Source organism: Procambarus clarkii, chromosome 14, assembly GCF_040958095.1.
Source record: "Procambarus clarkii isolate CNS0578487 chromosome 14, FALCON_Pclarkii_2.0, whole genome shotgun sequence".
Lineage (NCBI taxonomy): Eukaryota > Metazoa > Arthropoda > Malacostraca > Decapoda > Cambaridae > Procambarus > Procambarus clarkii.
The window spans coordinates 8,950,663-8,969,664 of record NC_091163.1 but is presented as its reverse complement, the minus strand read 5'-3'; the positions used below and the strand labels follow the sequence as shown (position 1 = coordinate 8,969,664).

Here is a 19,002-nt window from a genome sequence, read left to right as displayed (position 1 = left end):
TTCATGAGCAAATAGGAAATGATTTGATGAAACACAGGTTTATAACGTTACTTGAAGAAGCCGTTATTACTGATCATCTTAAGACCCCCACAAATGCCTCGACCACCAAAGGTCGTGTTTATCAACAAACACAAATTCACACTTTCTTTCGTGACTTGAGAGAAATTGTTCGCTGTCAGAGACACTTTACGACTTAGAAATTATTTATACAGTAGGTGCGAAAACCGGCCGGTCAACTTAATGCTTCGTTTTCCGGCTATTTTCATTTGAAAGTTTTCTCCGGAACTAATATACCGCATTTAAAAATATTTTATGATGTAAATGATAAGATTAAGATGGCCGGCCGGTTTAAAATTGTATCGACCGATTAGTTTAAACTTAACCTAACCAACTTCAATCTTCGAGTCAGATTGTCCAGAGGAATGTAAATAGCAAAAGCTGGTGATGGAGGATAGCTCTCTTGGCCGCCAAGATAACGGAACAGTTACGTGTTTGTTCAAACAGTTGGTGTTCGCTTAGGCAGTGAACCATGTCATTTTACCAGAGTTTTTAAGTTCCTCAAAAAATTCCGTTTCATGTGGCATTACTTTTAAAGACATGGAACTTGCCCAAAATATATATATATATATATATATATATATATATATATATTATATATTAGTACTGTATGTTTTCGCGTGTCCTTCAATTCATCGTGTCCGCTATTATATATTTATTCAACATTGCTTTTATCTAAGCTCTTTGCACGCTTGTTTTCTTAAGTCCTCCTCGATGTCCGTTTTCTTTGGCAGTGTAATATTATGCTAAAGTCTAGAAAGTTTAGTTCCTGTTAGTTTAATATCTAGTTTCACTGATGACGCAACCTTTGAAAGGTGCTGCGTAGAGCAAAAGTTAACCCTCCCCCCACCCACACCCACACGCAGCCACATGGACGTTAGAAAGAACTTTTTCAGTGTCAAGAGTATTTAACAGGTGGAATGCATTAGGCAGTGATGTGGTGGAGGCTGACTCCATACACAGTTTAAATATAGATATGATAGAGCCCAGTAGGCACAATAACGTGGCTGAAGTATGTTGACCAGACCACACACTAGAAGGTGAAGGGACGACGACGTTTCGGTCCGTCCTGTACCATTCTCAAGTCGTAATCCTATGGCCAGTCTTGCTTCTCTCAGCTGTGTGAAGAGTGATATGGGCAATTCGTATACAGGTTTTTTTTATATATACAAGAGTTGTTACATTCTTGTACAGCCACTAGTACGCGTAGCGTTTCGGGCAGGTCCCTGGAATACGATCCCCGCCGCGAAGAATCGTTTTTACAACGTACACAGTTTACTGTTGAGTTAAACAGGCTACAGTTAAGGATTTGTACGCCAAGTAAATCCTCCCGGCCAGGATACGAACACATGATAAAAGCTCGCGGAACGCCAGGCGAGTGTCTTACCACTGCACTACGGAGACTGGTAACGTTATTTGCTCATAGTTCCTTTTCCAATTGTCGAAACTGTGTGTGTGTCGTTAGGTTCGGCTACGTTATGTTGATTATGTTCGGAATTTTGGTTGCAATAAAACCTATGGCAACTTGTTTTGTGTACAACGGCTTTTATCCTGGGGAATCTCTCGACTTTCTCTATTTTCTATTTGTTCCTTTTAAGGCGCGCACGCGCAGTGCGTGTGTGTGTGTATATAGCTCCCCATTGACCCCATTGGGCCATGGGACTTGTGTCTGCGTTTGAACCAGCGTACAGAGTTTTGCTTCCTATCACGCCAGTGATAGGAAGCAAGGGAAGCGCTCCTTTCCCTTGACTTGCCTAATTTGTATTTATTTATACCTTGAGGTTACCTTGAGGTGCTTCCGGGGCTTAGCGTCCCCGCGGCCCGATCGCCGACCAGGCCTCCTGGTTGCTGGACTGGTCAACCAGGCTATTGGACGCGACTGCTCTCAGCCTGACGTACGAATCACAGCCTGGTTGATCAGGTATCCTTTGGAGGTGTTTATCCAGTTCTCCCTTGAACACTGTGAAGGTCGAGTTCTTAAATTCTTGTACAGCCATTAGCACGCATAGCGTTTCGGGCAAGTTCTTGATCATAATTTTCACACACACCCAGGAAGCAGCCCGTAGCTGCTGTCTAACTCCCAGGTACCTAATTGCTGTTAGAACAGGAGCATCAGGGTGAAAGAAACTGCCCATTTGTGTCTGCCCTCGCCTGGGATCGAACCCGGACCATTAAAACTCCCTTAATGACCTTGTCAGTTCATCTGTGTATCTTTTGGGCGTTGGGAAACGAGGGGGGGGGGGTAGGTTGTATGTGGTTGTCTGAATGGGGGGGGAGAAGTGTGTATGAATGTGCATAAGAGTGTATATGTAGATATGTATGTATGTAGGTTGTGTACTCACCTATTTGTGCTTGCGGGAGTTGAGCTCTGGCTCTTTGGTCCCGCCTCTCAACTGTCAATCAACTGGTGTACAGGTTCCTTATGTAATTTTGTATACACATGTACACACTCTCTAGAAAGGAGAAATAGTTGCCACATGCAAGATATTACGAGGCGTTGACAAGGTAACTATCCTATGACAAGGTAATTATCCTAAGAATAGGAAAAACACACACGGAAACTTGACACTTATTAATAAGAGTCGCAAGGGCACGTGGAAACACTGTGTACAACTGGCGAGTGGAGAGTTATAAAGGGAAAAGATGAGGCTAACTCCATGCAAAGTTTGAATAGGCATAAGAGAAAAGGCAAGAGGATGTCGAGATACAGGTAAAATAAGGGGAAAGCGCCAAGCCATTACGACTATATAACACTGGGTCAGGATAAGGATTTGGGATGGGACGGGGTAGAAAGGAATGGTGCCCAACCACTTGGTGGACGGTCGGGGATTGAATGCCGATCTGCATGTATCGAGACCGTCGCTCTACCGTCCAGCCCAAGTGGTTGGACGAGGTAGAGAGTCACTGCATCAAAGCCCAAGTGGTTGGACGAGGTAGAGAGTCACTGCATCAAAGCCCAAGTGGTTGGACGAGGTAGAGAGTCACTGCATCAAAGCCCAAGTGGTTGGACGAGGTAGAGAGTCACTGCATCAAAGCCCAAGTGGTTGGACGAGGTAGAGAGTCACTGCATCAAAGCAAAGAAAGTTGTAAAGCAGAACACGTGACCTGGAGATTAATTAGAAGACACAAAAGCGAGGCTTTCTAAACCTTTGGCAGCACGTCTTCAATATTAAAAGTCAGACATTCCCCAACATTGCTCCCCAGCACCGCTCCTGTGCCACGTAAGTCCACTACGGGCTCACCATACCCTGTGCTACTTGGAACTTGTTCAGAGTAGCTGAATCTATAACAACAACCCAACATTCCGTTGTATTCACCTAATTGTGCTTGTTGGGGTTGAGCTCTGGCTCTTTGGTCCCGCCTCTCAACTGGTGTACAGGTTCCTGAGCCTACTGAGCTCTATCATATCGTCACTTGAAGCTGTGCATGGAGTCAGCCTCCACCACATCACTGCCTAAATGCTGTATGCTTTAACTAGTGACACCGTCTTAACTACTTACTCCACACTAATTCAGACGGTGTCATAACGATATCCTGTGTTCTATTGTTGAACTTCTACGGAGCTGTGTCAAGATTTATCTAGTTGCATCCCTGGAAACACAAACCGAAACTGTCTCTATTTTCCGCTTGTTACAACTTGTAATAAAGTTGTTACATCTTGACTTAACGTGTTTATGACGTATTAGAACGTTGTTACAACTTGCTATATTGATTGTTATAACTGGTTAGGTGTTAAAACTTGTTTGAACGTTGTACCAACGTCGTAGTTTCGGTGTGTGTTTGGCGGGATATGACACCGCTGGAGCCTAATTGTGTCATAACTGGGCTATTGCGTCCTCTTTATTATATCACACAAACATAAACACTGAGAAAAGTTTGTGTCTAAAATGGAATAGAATAAGATAATTAGTGTCAACGTTTTAAGCGTAAATAAGAGAGTGAATAGTCAGTGCACTAAGCTACTAATGTTCTTCAAGCGGCGCTCTGGGACTGGCGCTCAACCCTGCAAGCACATCTAGGTGAGCACACCACAATCCACCCCCCCCCCCCACACAAACGCTTACTATTCCTACAACGATAACTTATAAACACAATTAAGATAAACAATGAAATCACAATAAGGTGTGTTGTATCTGTGTGTGTCCATGGCGTCAAGGAATCAAGAGTTCAATCCCATTACAATGCCTCAGTTTTCGCAATGAAACTTGAATATACTCACCGGTGCTAGGCCCGATAGTAGCAGTAGTATGTAATGACTTTTTTTGTTGACGAGAGAATAAATTATACATGTCATTCTATCATACTCCAACAGTCCCAAGATCACTCCTATTCCATACGTATTATAATTTACGTTCTTCAACCAAATGTTATAATTTGGTCATTTCAAGTACAGCATTATTAAATGCTGGATATTTACGTACAGGATGGACCCTTGATTTCACTAGGCTCCCGTGAACAGTGTTAAAGAGGCTTCCACTAACAATTCTCTCTCAATATTGGGGGAATTGGAGTATGTGCAACTTGCGTGGTATGCAAGTGCCTTCTGTATTTCAAATATTAGGCTCCTAGCCGAAGTCTTCCCAGAATTATATTTATATATTAACTATTTCAACAGGTTCTGGCTAACCACGGGAGACATCTCCCGTCACGCAGGGTGCAGCCGCACCTCCACAGATCTCCAGTATCAGCTCTTGATACTGGTAATGGCTCAAAAGGGCCACCACTTACGGGCTATTCATCCCCGTGCCACCTTTTGGATGGCTTAATCTTCATCAATCAATCAATCAATCTTCTGGCTAACTGTCCCCCTCCAGACCTGAGGCGGCGTCACGTAGCCTCGTCAAAAAGAAACAGTTCTCACCAGAATCGGCGTCACGTAGCCTCGTCAAAAGGAAACAGTTCTCACCAGAATCATAATAACTATTATTATTGTTAGCAGCATCATTACTCTGTTGCCCGCTCGTCCGGAGATGACAAAGGAAGTCTCAGAGGGTTAATGATGATTGAAACTTCACTGTACATCACTAACATTAGTAAATATCATCATATTTAACATTTTAATTAATGACAGGTTTTGTATCAGCATTATCAACTGCATTAGTATTACTGGGATCTAGTACCACAACACTAGCAAATTAACCACAGCAGCATCTAGCGTGTTTTATATTTATAAACTGTCAAGTACTCATCAGAAATATAACGTCAGTCATACAACTCATCACTGTTTCCACTCTGTTCTCTCTCACTTACTGGTATTCACTCATTCAATAACCATATTTGCCTGTCTTCTTGGCCTGTCTTCTTGGCCTGTCTTTCTCCACCTCTTCCATTATTCTTCAAATTTAGTTAAAACCCTGTATCACCATTCATAGCCGGCCGGCCGGTCACTCCCACACACACACTGTGGTACTCACTATAATGTTACAATTCTCTCACTTTTTGTCTCGCACAGTAGAATATAGGAAAGTATATTCTTTCCTATGTATGTTAACCAGACCACACACACTATAGAAGGTGAAGGGACGACGACGTTTCGACTTGAGAATGGTCCAGGACGGACCGAAACGTCGTCGTTCCTTCACCTTCTAGTGTGTGTGGTCTGGTCAACATACTTCAGCCACGTTATTGTGACTCATCGCCTGCATATTCTTTCCTATATTCCGCTACCCTCTCTCGCCACCATTTGTTAAATGTTTCTATTAATAGTTTGATACATCCATTAGACTGTCCAATTCTCTGAAACCATTTTGAAGAGCCCATGTCTCACCATTCACACATTACTCTACATCTAGAAAATAATAATAAATGATAATGACAATAATAGCAATTAATAATAATAATAATAATAATAATAATAATAATAAATGTATATATTGCTGTTGATACATAATTTATGTGAATAAATGTTGTTACATGTTTGTGTTACATTATTACCCTAGAGCGTAGTGAAGACACTGTGCCTTATATATGCGTCTGTGTAGGAAGACATGATCTTGAGGCTACCTTGAGGTTATCTTGTGATGATTTCGGGGCTTTCGGATCGCCCTATCCTCCCTTGTGTTACATAATTCATCGGACGGAGGTCCGTTCATTCTACATCCAGCGATCACAGATAACCGAAAGATTACAAGAGCCGAAAGATATATGACGTGATATCAAAAGAACCTGAAGTACAATAGGTTATCAAGAGATCTTAGACTAAGGAATATTTGTTAAGACCTACGATCACTCTGAAAATCAAGACATTCTACAAGGTGAATAAATCATTCATTCATTCTACATTCTTGTCATTCTACAAGGTGGTGTAAAACTGTTGGCCGATCAATGCAGTTTAGGATTGTTCAGCTAATGGAACAGATCTGGCGTAGGTCTCTGTTCCATTAATTGTCAGAGTTAATTTTGTTGACCAGACCACACTAGAAGGTGAAGGGACGACGACGTTTCGGTCCGTCCTGGACCATTCTTAAGTCGATTAGTCAGAGTTAATGGTGTCTGGCCAATACCTGAATTTACCTCAAGGCCACCATCTTCTCGTGGCGGACAGTTATTATTGTTGTTGTTTTAGATTTAGCTACTCAGAACGAAGTGTCCATGTAGCACGGGCTATGGTGAGCCCGTATGGCGGACAGGAAATCTACGGCTTATCAAACGTCCCCCTCCCTTTGTTCCCAAGATTTTTAAACCTAGAATGATTATTACCACTGGGTAATAATCCCATTTAATTATTACACACTGGGTAATAATATTTCTCGTTGTTAGGGCCAGAAAGCCTGTGTTAGGGGAACGGAGGAATTAGGTGAAAGGAACCTGGCTCAACCCTTGGCTTGATTTAATATGCAATCCTTGTACTTAGATATATACCTCTTACGTTCTTAATTTTATGAATACAATTATTTTTAATATTTGTCCCGCACGAAAATCGAACCCGGGATCTCCTATTGTGAGTTTAGAATGAAGCCAACAGCTTAAAGTTGTTGTCTCTCAGTTACATTGGACCCTTTAAATGAAGGTCTTAGATGGTACGTGGTCCTCTGGGCAATTTAGATATATTCAAAAATAGTTTGCCCTTCCTTGTCCAACACGAGATGTGCCGTTTTCTATCATGATCTTAAAGTATGTATTTTTATTTTTTACACTGACTAAGATAAAAGGTAAAGGGTAGTTTGTCTTAATTTATTTTTACCTGAGGACCACCATCTCTAATCAGCCCGGGAGCCGGTCTGATCTAGGGGGAGTCTAGGGGAGCCGGTCGGCCGAGCGGACAGCACGCGGGACTTGTGATCCTGTGGTCCTGGGTTCGTTCCCAGGCGCCGGCGGGTCGAGGACCGGGCCGCGGGGACACTAAAAAAGCTCCGAAATCATCTCGAGATAACCTCAAGAAGATAGCCCGTCCTCTGGAGCGTTCACAATATCGCTAAAATTATATACTAAATTGCCTGAACCTAACCAAACTGAAGACCCATGGATTGAAAACGGAACATCACGTCAATTCTGCGAGGCGCTATGATTTTTGGTACGTTTTTAAGCGTTTTTGGCCTTAGCGTCATGTCAAAATGCAATGTACTATTCGAGAGGCCGGGTTATACAGGGATAGATGTAATCTGATCAGACGTATATTGTTACTTGTAACTTCCATTTTACCCCTTACCTTGAGGTTACCTTGAGGTGCTTCCGGGGCTTAGCGTCCCCACGGCCCGGTCGTCGACAGGCCTCGGAAGCGACCATGACAGGACTCGAACCTGCAATCTTCGGATCCGAAGTCCGACGCCTTATCCATTACGCCACACGGTCGGTGGCCTAATGGATACCCCAACCAACGGTAGTGAATTGGGTTCTAAATAAGGGTAAAAATCCTTTTAAGACATTCGTCTTTGGAAGATGGGACAAGCATGAACGATCTCTTTAGCAGTGGCGTTCACGAGGTCATTGGAGACGATACCAATAAGCCTAACAGGCTTCCGATCTGACAAAGGGAAAGTCACAACTACCAAATTAATGGCATTACATTACAACAGATTGATGAAGAAAAGGGCCTTCCCTGAGCCCATTATGTGCCTCTGTAACCCTTTCCACTACCGCCCACAAGATGGGTATGGGGTGCATAATAAATGAATTAAACTATAAACAAAAAAGTCAAAATCCACCACTCAGAAAATTACACAGCAGGTAGGGGCAGCAGTAAAAAAAAAAAAAACTAACCAAACATTTGGAATAATCAAGCAAATCTTAGACTTTAAGGAAAAGAAAGTACAGTAGTGATTCAACTGTATAAATCTCAGGCGCGTCCCCATTTGGATTACTGTATCCAAGCATGGAGACCTCATCTTCAGCAGGACATAGCTGCTCTGGAGAAAGTTAGTTTTTAGTTTAGTTCATTTATTATGCACCCCATACCCATCTTGTGGGCGGTAGTGGAAAGGGTTACAGAGGCACATAATGGGCTCAGGGACTGAACCCCACAATTCATTTAGCTAAGCAAGTTACAATCTTGATGAGCTAGTTACAAAATTCAATATAAGTCGTCACATCAACAATGGGTTCGAGATCGACCTCAAGTACAGGTTCTAAATTAAGCAACTGACATATGTGGAGAGCTAGTGTCACAATTGATATGTTTGTCCTGCACACCGCCCCCCATCCAGTGGGCAGCGGTGGATAGGTTACAATCACTTAGTTACTACCTACAGTTAGCAAACTGGGGATATTTGGCTTGCAACACCGGGCAACAAAAATCCATCCAGAACTAAGTCAACTCACTTTTACGATTTACTGGACAATTTGGAGAATGTTGATCCGGAAAATGTCTTCAAAAGGACAGAGGTAACACGAACAAGGAGCAACGGTTCCAAGCTCAACAAGCTACAATGTAAGACTGAGAACAAGAGATGCTTTTTCACCCACAGGGTTATAAACCCATGGAACTGCCTATCCACTAAAGCCGTAAATGCCCAAACTCTGTTAAGATTGAAAGTACAGCTGGAAAAGGTCATCATGGCAAATGGGGGGACCTTCGACAAGCCGAGGACCTTCCTGTCCTCGTCGAGGCCAACAGTGTTAGTGGCTCTCAGATAAACCAACTGCATAATAGCGCCGCAAGATAAGTCTCCCCTTTTACAACACAATCTGTACCGTTTTCTGTCATCTACAAATAAGCGTGCACTGACTGAGCTAAAGGGTCCAAGGTGGTCTCTATATTCCTGTTGTCAGGGAGAGGGAGCCTGTACTTGAGATTATACCGAGGTCCCGCTAGGTCAACTACTGACCTTACCCAAACTGCAACCCACAACACGTCCAGGGTACTTATTTACTGTTAGGTAAACAGAGGCATCTGGTGAAAGGTAATGTGTACAATCATTTCTGCCCCGCCCAGGCATCAAACTCCGGATCCCACAATACTGAGTAAGACGTAATCCACAGCACTAAAGCTACACTGATGAATACATTGGGTATTCATCCAATGAGACACTGGTGTAGATACATCAGTGATCAGATCTATCACTGATGTGTAAATACATCAACGTATCTACAGTGAATTGTTAAAGGTTATGTAATATCATTTCACAGCTTCCCTTTGTCGAGGACAGATTGCTTATTAAACTTATCGAGGCCGTCAAGTCAAACTACTGACCCATAACAGCTGCCTAACTTCTGTGACAAAGAGAGAATGGAGAATATCTGTTAGATTAAGGACCTGCCCGAAACGCTGCGCGTACTAGTGACTTTACAAGATTGTAAATACCATGCTATGTATTCTCACAAACCCAATGTACCTTCTTGTATATAAATAAATAAATAAATAAAATAAATAAATGGGCTGTCCTGAGGAGTAGCGATGGAGAGGCTGCACACAGCGATGCACAATGGAGAGGCTGCACAGTAGCGATGCACAATGCGCTCAGGAGCTGGGGCTTAATATTCGCTTAAGTATGCAAGTTACAGCATTGTTATACGAGTTTCAGAGGTTGCTCAACCTATATATCAACAGTCTGTGCACACTTCAGGTCAGTTTAAAGCCCCATTGCGAGCTTACGGACAGTATAACGGTATATATACACTATTTACAGTAAGTAAACCTATGAAGCAGGAGCTCCACGGTATATATAGGTGTATTCTAGAGTGTATACACACTATACTTAATACTTAAACATAATTCCGGACTAAAGTAGGCGTGCTGGTTCGCAAGCTATCTACTATGGTTTGGCGTTGGGGTATAAACCGTTTTTAATGGCCACCACCACAGCCTACTAATCCAGCCCGTCCTCCTAAGGTTTCCCAACGTCCAGAAACTGTCGTACTAAAGTGCCCTTATCCTAACCTTCCAAACGACCCAAGTCAGTAAACGAGACGTTATGTCAATTTCGCGACCCGCTACCATTTTCTAGTACGACAATTTTTGGCCTTAGGTAGAGTATACGTCAAAATGCGACGTTCTATTTAGTGGACGGGTTGACCGATCAACCAGTTAGTGTACTTTTAGTCCTCAACATAGTTCAGTAACCGAATGTGCACCTGACACTATCATAACATGAATGTTTTAAGTAAGATGTCAGTATAAAACTGTTTTATAGGTGACAAGTAGCCCCTGCGCCCCATCTCCATGCTTGCTCTCTGGTTGATACCTGGTTGATTTTACTATCTGCAGAAATTTTGGGACTGCCTCATAGACTAGTTCATCTGACGTTTTGAGCGGTAGTGATGCGGTTTTAATTACTATCCTCCAAAAAATTATAATACTTTATAGGGGTGTAGAAATAGCTGTTGTTGTTTAAGATTCGCTATTTGGAACAAAAAGTTCTCATAGAAATAGCCTAAGCTACTCTATCCCTTTAAGATGTAATTTTTTTTCTTGTCTCATTAAACATACTTGAAGCTGAACTTGAATACTTTATAACAACTATCGGTCGAATTTACACAAATATTGTTGTACCTCAAAAAGTTCCCGTTTTGTACTATTGGAATACTCCAAATGTCATGCCAAAAAGTGGAAGAGTAACTATATAACCAAACTTGCACAAAGCCTAAAATAGGAATCTTAGGCCTAATTTAGTACTAGTATGAGCTATACTAGGTCTAGCAAAATTCATATTTGGTTGCCGCCATGTTTCTCGTGCCCTCCACAAAATTAATAGTACAAATATATATATATATTTTTTGTGCATCAGCACATTTTTATACGTCCGACCAATAATTGTTATAAAGAACTATCATTTTTGGATGACAGGTCGAGTTTTCCCACGTTACATGTTTCCAGTTCTGTTTCTTTAAGTAATGAAATACATTTTACTCTAACCTAGTGCTTTCTAATCCAGCGTTTGTACATGTATTCTGAGTAATTGTCAAAATATATGTACTTCCTCAATTTGCAATATGTGAGCATTTATTTAAATAGTTTAAGATAAGAATTGTACAGATCTTTACATAGTCAGTACCTAGTAGTCTGAATTCTAATCTACGTGATCTACGTTTGGTTATATGTACGGTGTAAGAAGGTTGCATGGCATTTATTATTATTATTATTATTATTATTTTCTACCACAGACGTGGCCACACATTTACAATGCTAACTAGCATATATACATTTTCTTCTGTCCTCCATGGACAGGGTGAGAGATTTGTCAAACATATATTTCACGGATTTATTGAACAATCAACCACAGAAGGTGATTGTAGTGCTTTTAAAATGCATGGCACTGACAGGCCCAAAGACATTTAAGTGTTACACGACCAAAGACCCCATTCACTCCAAACATCTACCACCTACGGGCTACTCATGCCCGTGCCACCTGCTGTGGTGGCTTAATCTTCAATCAATCAATCTGCATGGCATGTCTGTGTGTTTGTTTTACAGCTTCCACATATAGCTCGTAAACAAAGGATCTGCATTTTCCAAATTTACTGTACAACCTTCATCCGTGTCACGTAATCACCAGGAATATTTCCAATGCATGTGTGATACAGGATCTCTACAGGTATTGATACAGGATCTCTACAGGTGTTGCAGACGATGGCATGACAACAGGTGAGTTATATTATGTATACCTCAAGGGTTATATTATGTGGGAGACAGTGTCGTAACTGGAGGGTAGAAATAGCCTAAGCTACTCTATCCCTTCGAGATGTGTTTTATTGTCTCAATAAACGCACTTGAACTTAAAATGCAGTAACTGAACCAGATGGTCTAACGACCCAATGACTACAATGCTCCCAAGCTCAGTCTAACGGGAAGCACAAGCTCCCAAAGTACGATTTGAGGGTTTAGTGGCGGGAGGAGGCCACGGAAAATAAGGATTAAGGAACCCAGGAGAGCAGTAAATATAAAGGAAGGAAGGAAGGAAGGAAGGAAGGAAGGAAGGAAGGAAGGAAGGAAGGAAGGAAGGAAGGAAGGAAGGAAGGAAGGAAGGAAGGAAGGAAGAAGCGAGATGTGGGCCATCTAACCCCACCCAAGGTTCACGGGTAACGGGGCAACGTTGATGTAGCCTCATATCCCGGCTCCCTAGTGATCCCTCACATACGGGTTATATCGACGAGGAGGGTGAAGGCTGGTGTGTGGGAGAGCCGGATAAACGCGTACGAGAACCGTTCAGCTTCACACAGGTCACCAGATCTTTGTTCTGGCTCAACCTGAAGGCCTTGTGAGAGAAAAAAACGAGGGTGGGGAGTGTAATCAATTATTGAAGCTTCTTCATAATGTTCTATAATTCTGAACATAAATTCCCCCCACCACCACACTATAGTCCTCTCACCAGTACTTCCCTACTAGAGGCAGGATCCCGTAATGATACACTAAATTGATTCACAGGTTGCTTGCTGTACCAGGTGCAGTATGACTCACTAGATGGCAGCACCGTACCTCTGCCACCCTCACCCACATGACAAAGGCCCCAGATACTGTACACGCATTGGCTTGTCAACCGCTCTAGCCACATGTTGAAGGCAATAACTAGCAAAAATATTACCCGAAATCTATATCCATAAAAGAGAATGTGCGACAGATAAGAAGCCAGACGCTTGAGGGCCTTACTCATATTTTCATTACGATATTTATGTGTGGTATGAGATTGCCATATGCCAGCCGGAGTCGGCTTCCTTTGTGAAATTTATTTTCCGAATAGTTTTTTGTCAGCTTTTCCACCAGCTACATCACCGAATGCCCAGTTATCAGACCATTCAGATCCATTGGCATGAGGTACCTGAAGCTTTGCAATTATTTTATTCACTCTCGTGTTGTTGAAGATATCCTCATAATGCACCCAGCGTTTGCCAGTGAAGACTACTTATCACATGCCTCTGTATGACTAACCATCCTGTGTGATGGGCATTTTTAGCATCACGTAGCTAGCTTTTTGACACGCTGTACTCCCCTTCATATAGTCTAGGGTAGTTACCTCTTGACACACACTGTACTCCCCTTCATATAGTCTAGGGAAGCTCTTGACATACACTGTACTCCTCCTTCATATAGTCCAGGGTACCTACAGCTAGACACACATTGTACTCACCTTCATATAGTCTAGGTAGCTACCTCTTGACACACACTGTACTCACCTTCATATAGTCTAGGTAGCTACCTCTTGACACACGCTGTACTCCCCTTCATATAGTCTAGAGTAACTCCACAAACGCAGATGTACTTAAATGTGTTGATATACAAAAAGTTGTAATATTCAAATTTGCGAGCGAGCGTAGAGGGGGGGACAGTCAAGATGAATGGGGGTGAAGAGAGGCAGGTTGTTGGAGGGTAAGAGAAGGGAGGACAGGGGAAGAGATGCGATCAGAGGAAGAGATTGAAAGTGGGAGACAATTCCCCCCCACCCCCACCCCATGGTCACAACCGGGTACTCCATCTACTTTATAAAAAAAATTAAGTCCAAGCACCTGTAACGTTAATCACGCGGACATATAAGTTCATAGGTTAAGTCACATTCTATTCAAAGTAGAATGACGGGTTGAAAGACCAGTGAAGAAATAGATGCAAAGTGGTGGTCACTACGCCTGATCAATCCAAAAAAAAAAAAGTTATAACTTCACCCAACTCGCGATAATGAATTTTAACTCGACAAATATAGTTATAGGTGGGTTGAGCAATCTGCAAGGCAGCAACATCGAAGCTCATATTAGGGAACTGGCAAATATAAAGGCTACTCACCTCTAATAACCCAAGATCTTGGACTGGTCGGTATAACGATAGACCCGCTTCTGGTAGGTCGACGTTTGAACAACAGTTGTGCAAGTGGTTGGGCACCATCCCTTCCCCTCCGTACCATCTTCAGCCAGTCCTAGCATACAAAGATCTAACCTCGTTAATCCAGCAGCCAAACCTGTTTATGAATGAAAAGCGGTTTACACACGACTCACAACTGATGACGTCCGAACACTTCCGGAACAAGTGCTTCGCTCACGTCCTCTGTTCGAACCACAATTCTATAAATGTTTCACCCACGTACTTCAAATACAAAATAATCGCCAACAGAACCTAAACACTCAACCTAATCTGCCCCTAACTGTACATATAATTTTTATGTATAATAATATTAATTTATATATTTGAAACCAATTTTGAATACACTTAAAATTTATGAATGCGTCTGGGGAGGACGGCCGCTGTGTTAAACAGCCTAGTGCGAGGACGGGTTGCCCATCTAGTATCCCTTCCAAGTGCTATATAGCAGTACTGGTTCAGCACTCTACCGATAATTAACTTCCTCACCATTTACGTCTTTTCCAAGATGCCCTACGCTGTGAATTTAGGTCTGATATAGAGTATGCGTTGAAATGCACAATGAAATCACATTAACGTGATGATCAATGTTATATCAATCAATTGTCTGTGTTAAAATGTTTGACCTGTGATTCTCCTCGATATGTGAAAAGCAAATTACGACACTATAATTCATTCATTTAATTTTATTTAGGCTACGATATTTTAAACACTGAATCTATTTGGGTAGATCTTAATACACAAGTTAAGAGATAAACATGGTTGTAAGTGGGAACTGCCAACCTTGCATGGACCAACAAGCCGTATGTAGTTTCCTCTCATCACCTTCGAATCACTCCCTCAGAGCACACCACCCACCCACCCACTCACCGGACTTATCGTGCACTGACTTCCACTTACCATAGTCTTCACTATATTATCTTAAAACCGTTTTCATTGCGAATATGAAGCCTCACTTGAATCATTCGTACGCTTTGACTCAGTTTACACATTTAAGTTTAGTGACGGTTTATGTTACGAATACAGTACGACCTCATAACTAAAGGTCAATTAGCCAAGCGGCCAAACCTTCTTGTTCATGGTTGAAAAGCGCTTTACACACGATTCGCAAATGATTACGTTCTAACATTTTATGGAAAGTGCTTCGGTCTGCTCCTGTGTTCAAATCGCACCTTCCTACATTTTTCACCACATACTTCAAATACAAAATAATTGCTAACGGAACAAAAATGCAATATTTAACATATTCTAGGCCCTTGACAATAACAAATTTATAATATACATTAATATATATTTACATTCGAAAAAAGCAGTAAAAAGTTAAACAGTAAAAAAAAAAAAAATACTGTACCTTAAAATTTACGAATGCCTCTTTGGGATCAGTCGTAGCTTTGACGAACTTGGCCTGAGTATGCAGCCCGCCTTCATAAAAGTTGATAAATTCTCGTAGTATAATCTAGTCCAGCCCGTCCTCGTCAACAAACGCCACTGTTCATTCCACGCAGCTGACAAACCTCCTGTTAATGAATGAAAAACGCTATACACACAACTCGCCAGCCCGTCCTCCAAAGAAAGATCCAATAGTGATTCCATGCACCCGCCAAACCCCCTGTTGATGAAATAAAAGCTGTTTACACACAACCCGTCCTCGACTCAAGTCCATTACACCCAGCGGTCGACCAAACAGACGCATTCATAAATTTTAACATGCTGTTCATTCAACGCGAGAATTTTCTTAAAAAAATTAATATAATATATAAAGCATATTGTGCATATATAGGCATAGGTTAGGTGTTTAGGTTTTGTTGGCGATTATTTGTATTTGTAGTACGTGGGTGAAGCATTTACAGCGTTGTGGTTGGAACAAAATTCGTCAGTGAAGCACTTGTTTCGGAAGTGTTCGAACGAAATCAGTTATGAGTCTTGTGTAAAAAAGAACGTTTTTCATTCATACACAGGGGGTTTGGCAGTTACATGGAATCACTTATGGGTCTTTGTTTGGAGGACGGGCTGTGCAACTCACACTGATGACGTTCCAAAATTTTTCGAACAGTGCTTCGCGACTTCTTTTCGAATCGTATCTCTGTAAATGCTTCACCCACGCACTACAAATGCAAATTAAGAAAAATATATATATATTAGATATATATAAAGGGGTATCACCTGGTGCAATTGTAGGGACCCATAGCCTCGGAGAAAGGAAAACAGAGCATTCAGAGAAAAACTTGCCATTTAACTCTGGATACGTATAAGTGTTCACTTCTCCTACCACCCCTTTTTTTGTGCACTTTATTATACAAGATTATACAGTTACATATCTGATTGTTTACATAAAGCAAACCTTATGAGGAAATTTAAGGAAATTTGTTTCCTAGAGGCTGTAGATTTTTTCGGGCTCCTCCGACGCCGGGCAGGAACCGCGGATGCAGCGGGCATTCCCCTTCTGGACCACCACACTGAGTCACTGGAAGAGAAAACTTGCCGCTCTAGAGTCCCTTGTAGCGTCAATGAACCTGGAACCAAGATCCTCAAGAAACCTCCTTGCACTCTCTTCCCATGGACCAAGGGTCTCAGATCCTATTAGAACGAAGTTGTACCGGTGATCTATTTCCCTGTACTTGGTTGACTTGTCTCTTTCTCTGTATGTCGCCGCAACTCCCGCTTGGCCGACAGAGAGGGTGATGTATGTGGCTACCAGGGTGGATATACAGATAAAGTCTCACACCAATTGTCTGCCATTTTTCCAAGGGTGCAGTGTGATTTCATCTGGTAGGCCAGCAAAGCTAACATAGTTACGGTTCAATAGATTGCGATGCTCTCTCTCTGCTGGACACTGGGCAGAGGCAAGGCTCTTCTTAATGATGTCATTGATTTGGTCGTGTTGTGAGTGCCAGCCGCCTGATTTTCCACAGTGCAGGCCATGCAATCCATATTCGTCTGCATCTGCCTCGCCGCAAATACACCTATGAACAGTGTGGATAGGGGAAGCAAGGCAGAGAGCGACTGCAATACGGAGCTCCTGCGGATCAAGACATGTGCCTGTCACAGACATAGGGACTGCCAAAAGGAAGTCCCCTGCATGAGGAGCCTGCACAGCTGTAAGGCGTGCACAATCACTGGAAATTGTTGCTGCCTCCAGCAAAGCTGAGGCTTCTTTGTCTACAATGGGGCTGTCCCAGCTGGATTGTTTCTTGGTTTCAATATGGTAGGTCTGAGTGCTGAGTCTGCCATGGTAATTATTTTGTGTTGCATGTAGTGGGAGTCCTGTATCCCTGCTAAGTCACACAGATTGTCAGGTAGAATTTCCTTAACCTGGTCATTTGATGCTGAGGAGGAAGACAGGAAGGCTGGGACAGCAATTTGGGTGGCAGTTCAGACACCCAAGCGGCCGAGCTTGACAGGAAAAGTGGCTTGTTTCCACTGGCATTCATTGAGGGAGAGGTTGACAACTTTTTCTAGCATGGTCTTCATTCAGTAATAGGTCATACTCTTCAAGCTTTGGGCTGTCGTAGGATGGGGCGCACCTCAGAAAGTAGGTTAGCCTCGGAAGGAATAGGCATTTAAGTGAGGAGATAAAAAGCATCGTGGGGCATTGATGTCACCTATGGTGTTTTCCATCCTCTTGTGATTTTCTTATCAAGAATCACATCAATGGCATTAGACCCACGGGGGGGGGGGTCTCTCTCTCTCTCTCTCTCTCTCTCTCTCTCTCTCTCTCTCTCTCTCTCTCTCTCTCTCTCTCTCTCTCTCTCTCTCTCTCTATTTATATATATATATATATATATATATATATATATATATATATATATATATATATTATATATATATATATATATATATATATATATATATATATATATATAAACACTTGTGTAGGCGATGAGTCACAATAACGTGGCTGAAAAAAAAACACTTGTGTAGCTGGGAACACATGTAAAAGATGTCCTGGACACATGTCAGGACATGTATAATGTCCTGACATGTGTTCAGGGACATGCCTAGTCCATCAGCCATCCATGCCGCGCACGCACGCACGCACGCGCGCGCACACACACACACGTGTCTGCCTGACAGCTGACGTGGCCTGACGGCTGAGTGGACAGCACTCGGGATTCGTAATCCTAGGGTCCGGGGATAGATCCCCGGGGGAGGCGGAAATAAATGGACACAGCTTCTTTCACCGTGTTGTCCCTGTTCACCTAGCAGTAAACAGGTACCTGGGAGTTAGACAGCTGCCACGAACTGCTTCATGGGTGTGTGTGTGGAGAATACAATTGATAGTTAAGAGGCGGGCGCAAAGAGCTAGAGCTCAATCCCCGCAAGCACAACTAGATGAGTACACACACACGGAAGTGATGTGGTAGAGACAGACTCCATACACAGTTTTAAATATAGATATGATAGAGCCTAATAGGCTCAGGAATCTGTGCACCGGTTGATTGACAGATGCGAGGCAGGACCAATGAGCCGTAGCTCAACCGCCGCAAGTACAACTAGGTGAGTACACACACACACACACACACACACACACACACACACACACACACACACACACACACACACACACACACACACACACACACACACAAAGTTCCTGGACTCTTCTGACTCAAACTCACTAGTAACGCTGAACACTTGCGACAGAGCTGACTTAAGACAACATTAAGACTGCTCATCAACAAGGCCACTTCTCTGTGACAATAACAGATTTATATCAAGATTTTAGC

General features: G+C 42.5%; 1 protein-coding gene and 1 non-coding gene across 5 annotated transcripts in view; both read right to left on the bottom strand.

Annotated features, from left to right (window-relative positions):
* LOC123771750 (uncharacterized) overlaps nt 1-17,879 on the bottom strand; it is an 82,654-nt gene extending 64,775 nt beyond the window's left edge. The window contains exons 1-2 of one of the 4 annotated variants that reach the window (XM_069324349.1): nt 15,627-17,879; nt 14,204-14,375 (exon numbers count right to left, since the gene is read on the bottom strand). In XM_069324349.1, the coding sequence (XP_069180450.1) occupies nt 14,204-14,302 (99 nt within the window). In that variant the 5' untranslated portion in view covers nt 14,303-14,375; nt 15,627-17,879. Of the gene's footprint in view, nt 1-14,203; nt 14,376-15,058; nt 15,151-15,626 lie in introns of those variants that run through there. The other 3 variants (XM_069324351.1, XM_069324350.1, XM_069324348.1) reach the window with 3 other exon arrangements.
* On the bottom strand, nt 7,776-7,848 carry TRNAR-UCG (transfer RNA arginine (anticodon UCG)). Its single transcript has one exon. It is a non-coding gene; the product is annotated as a tRNA-Arg (tRNA).
* Nucleotides 17,880-19,002: the final 1,123 nt, after the last annotated feature.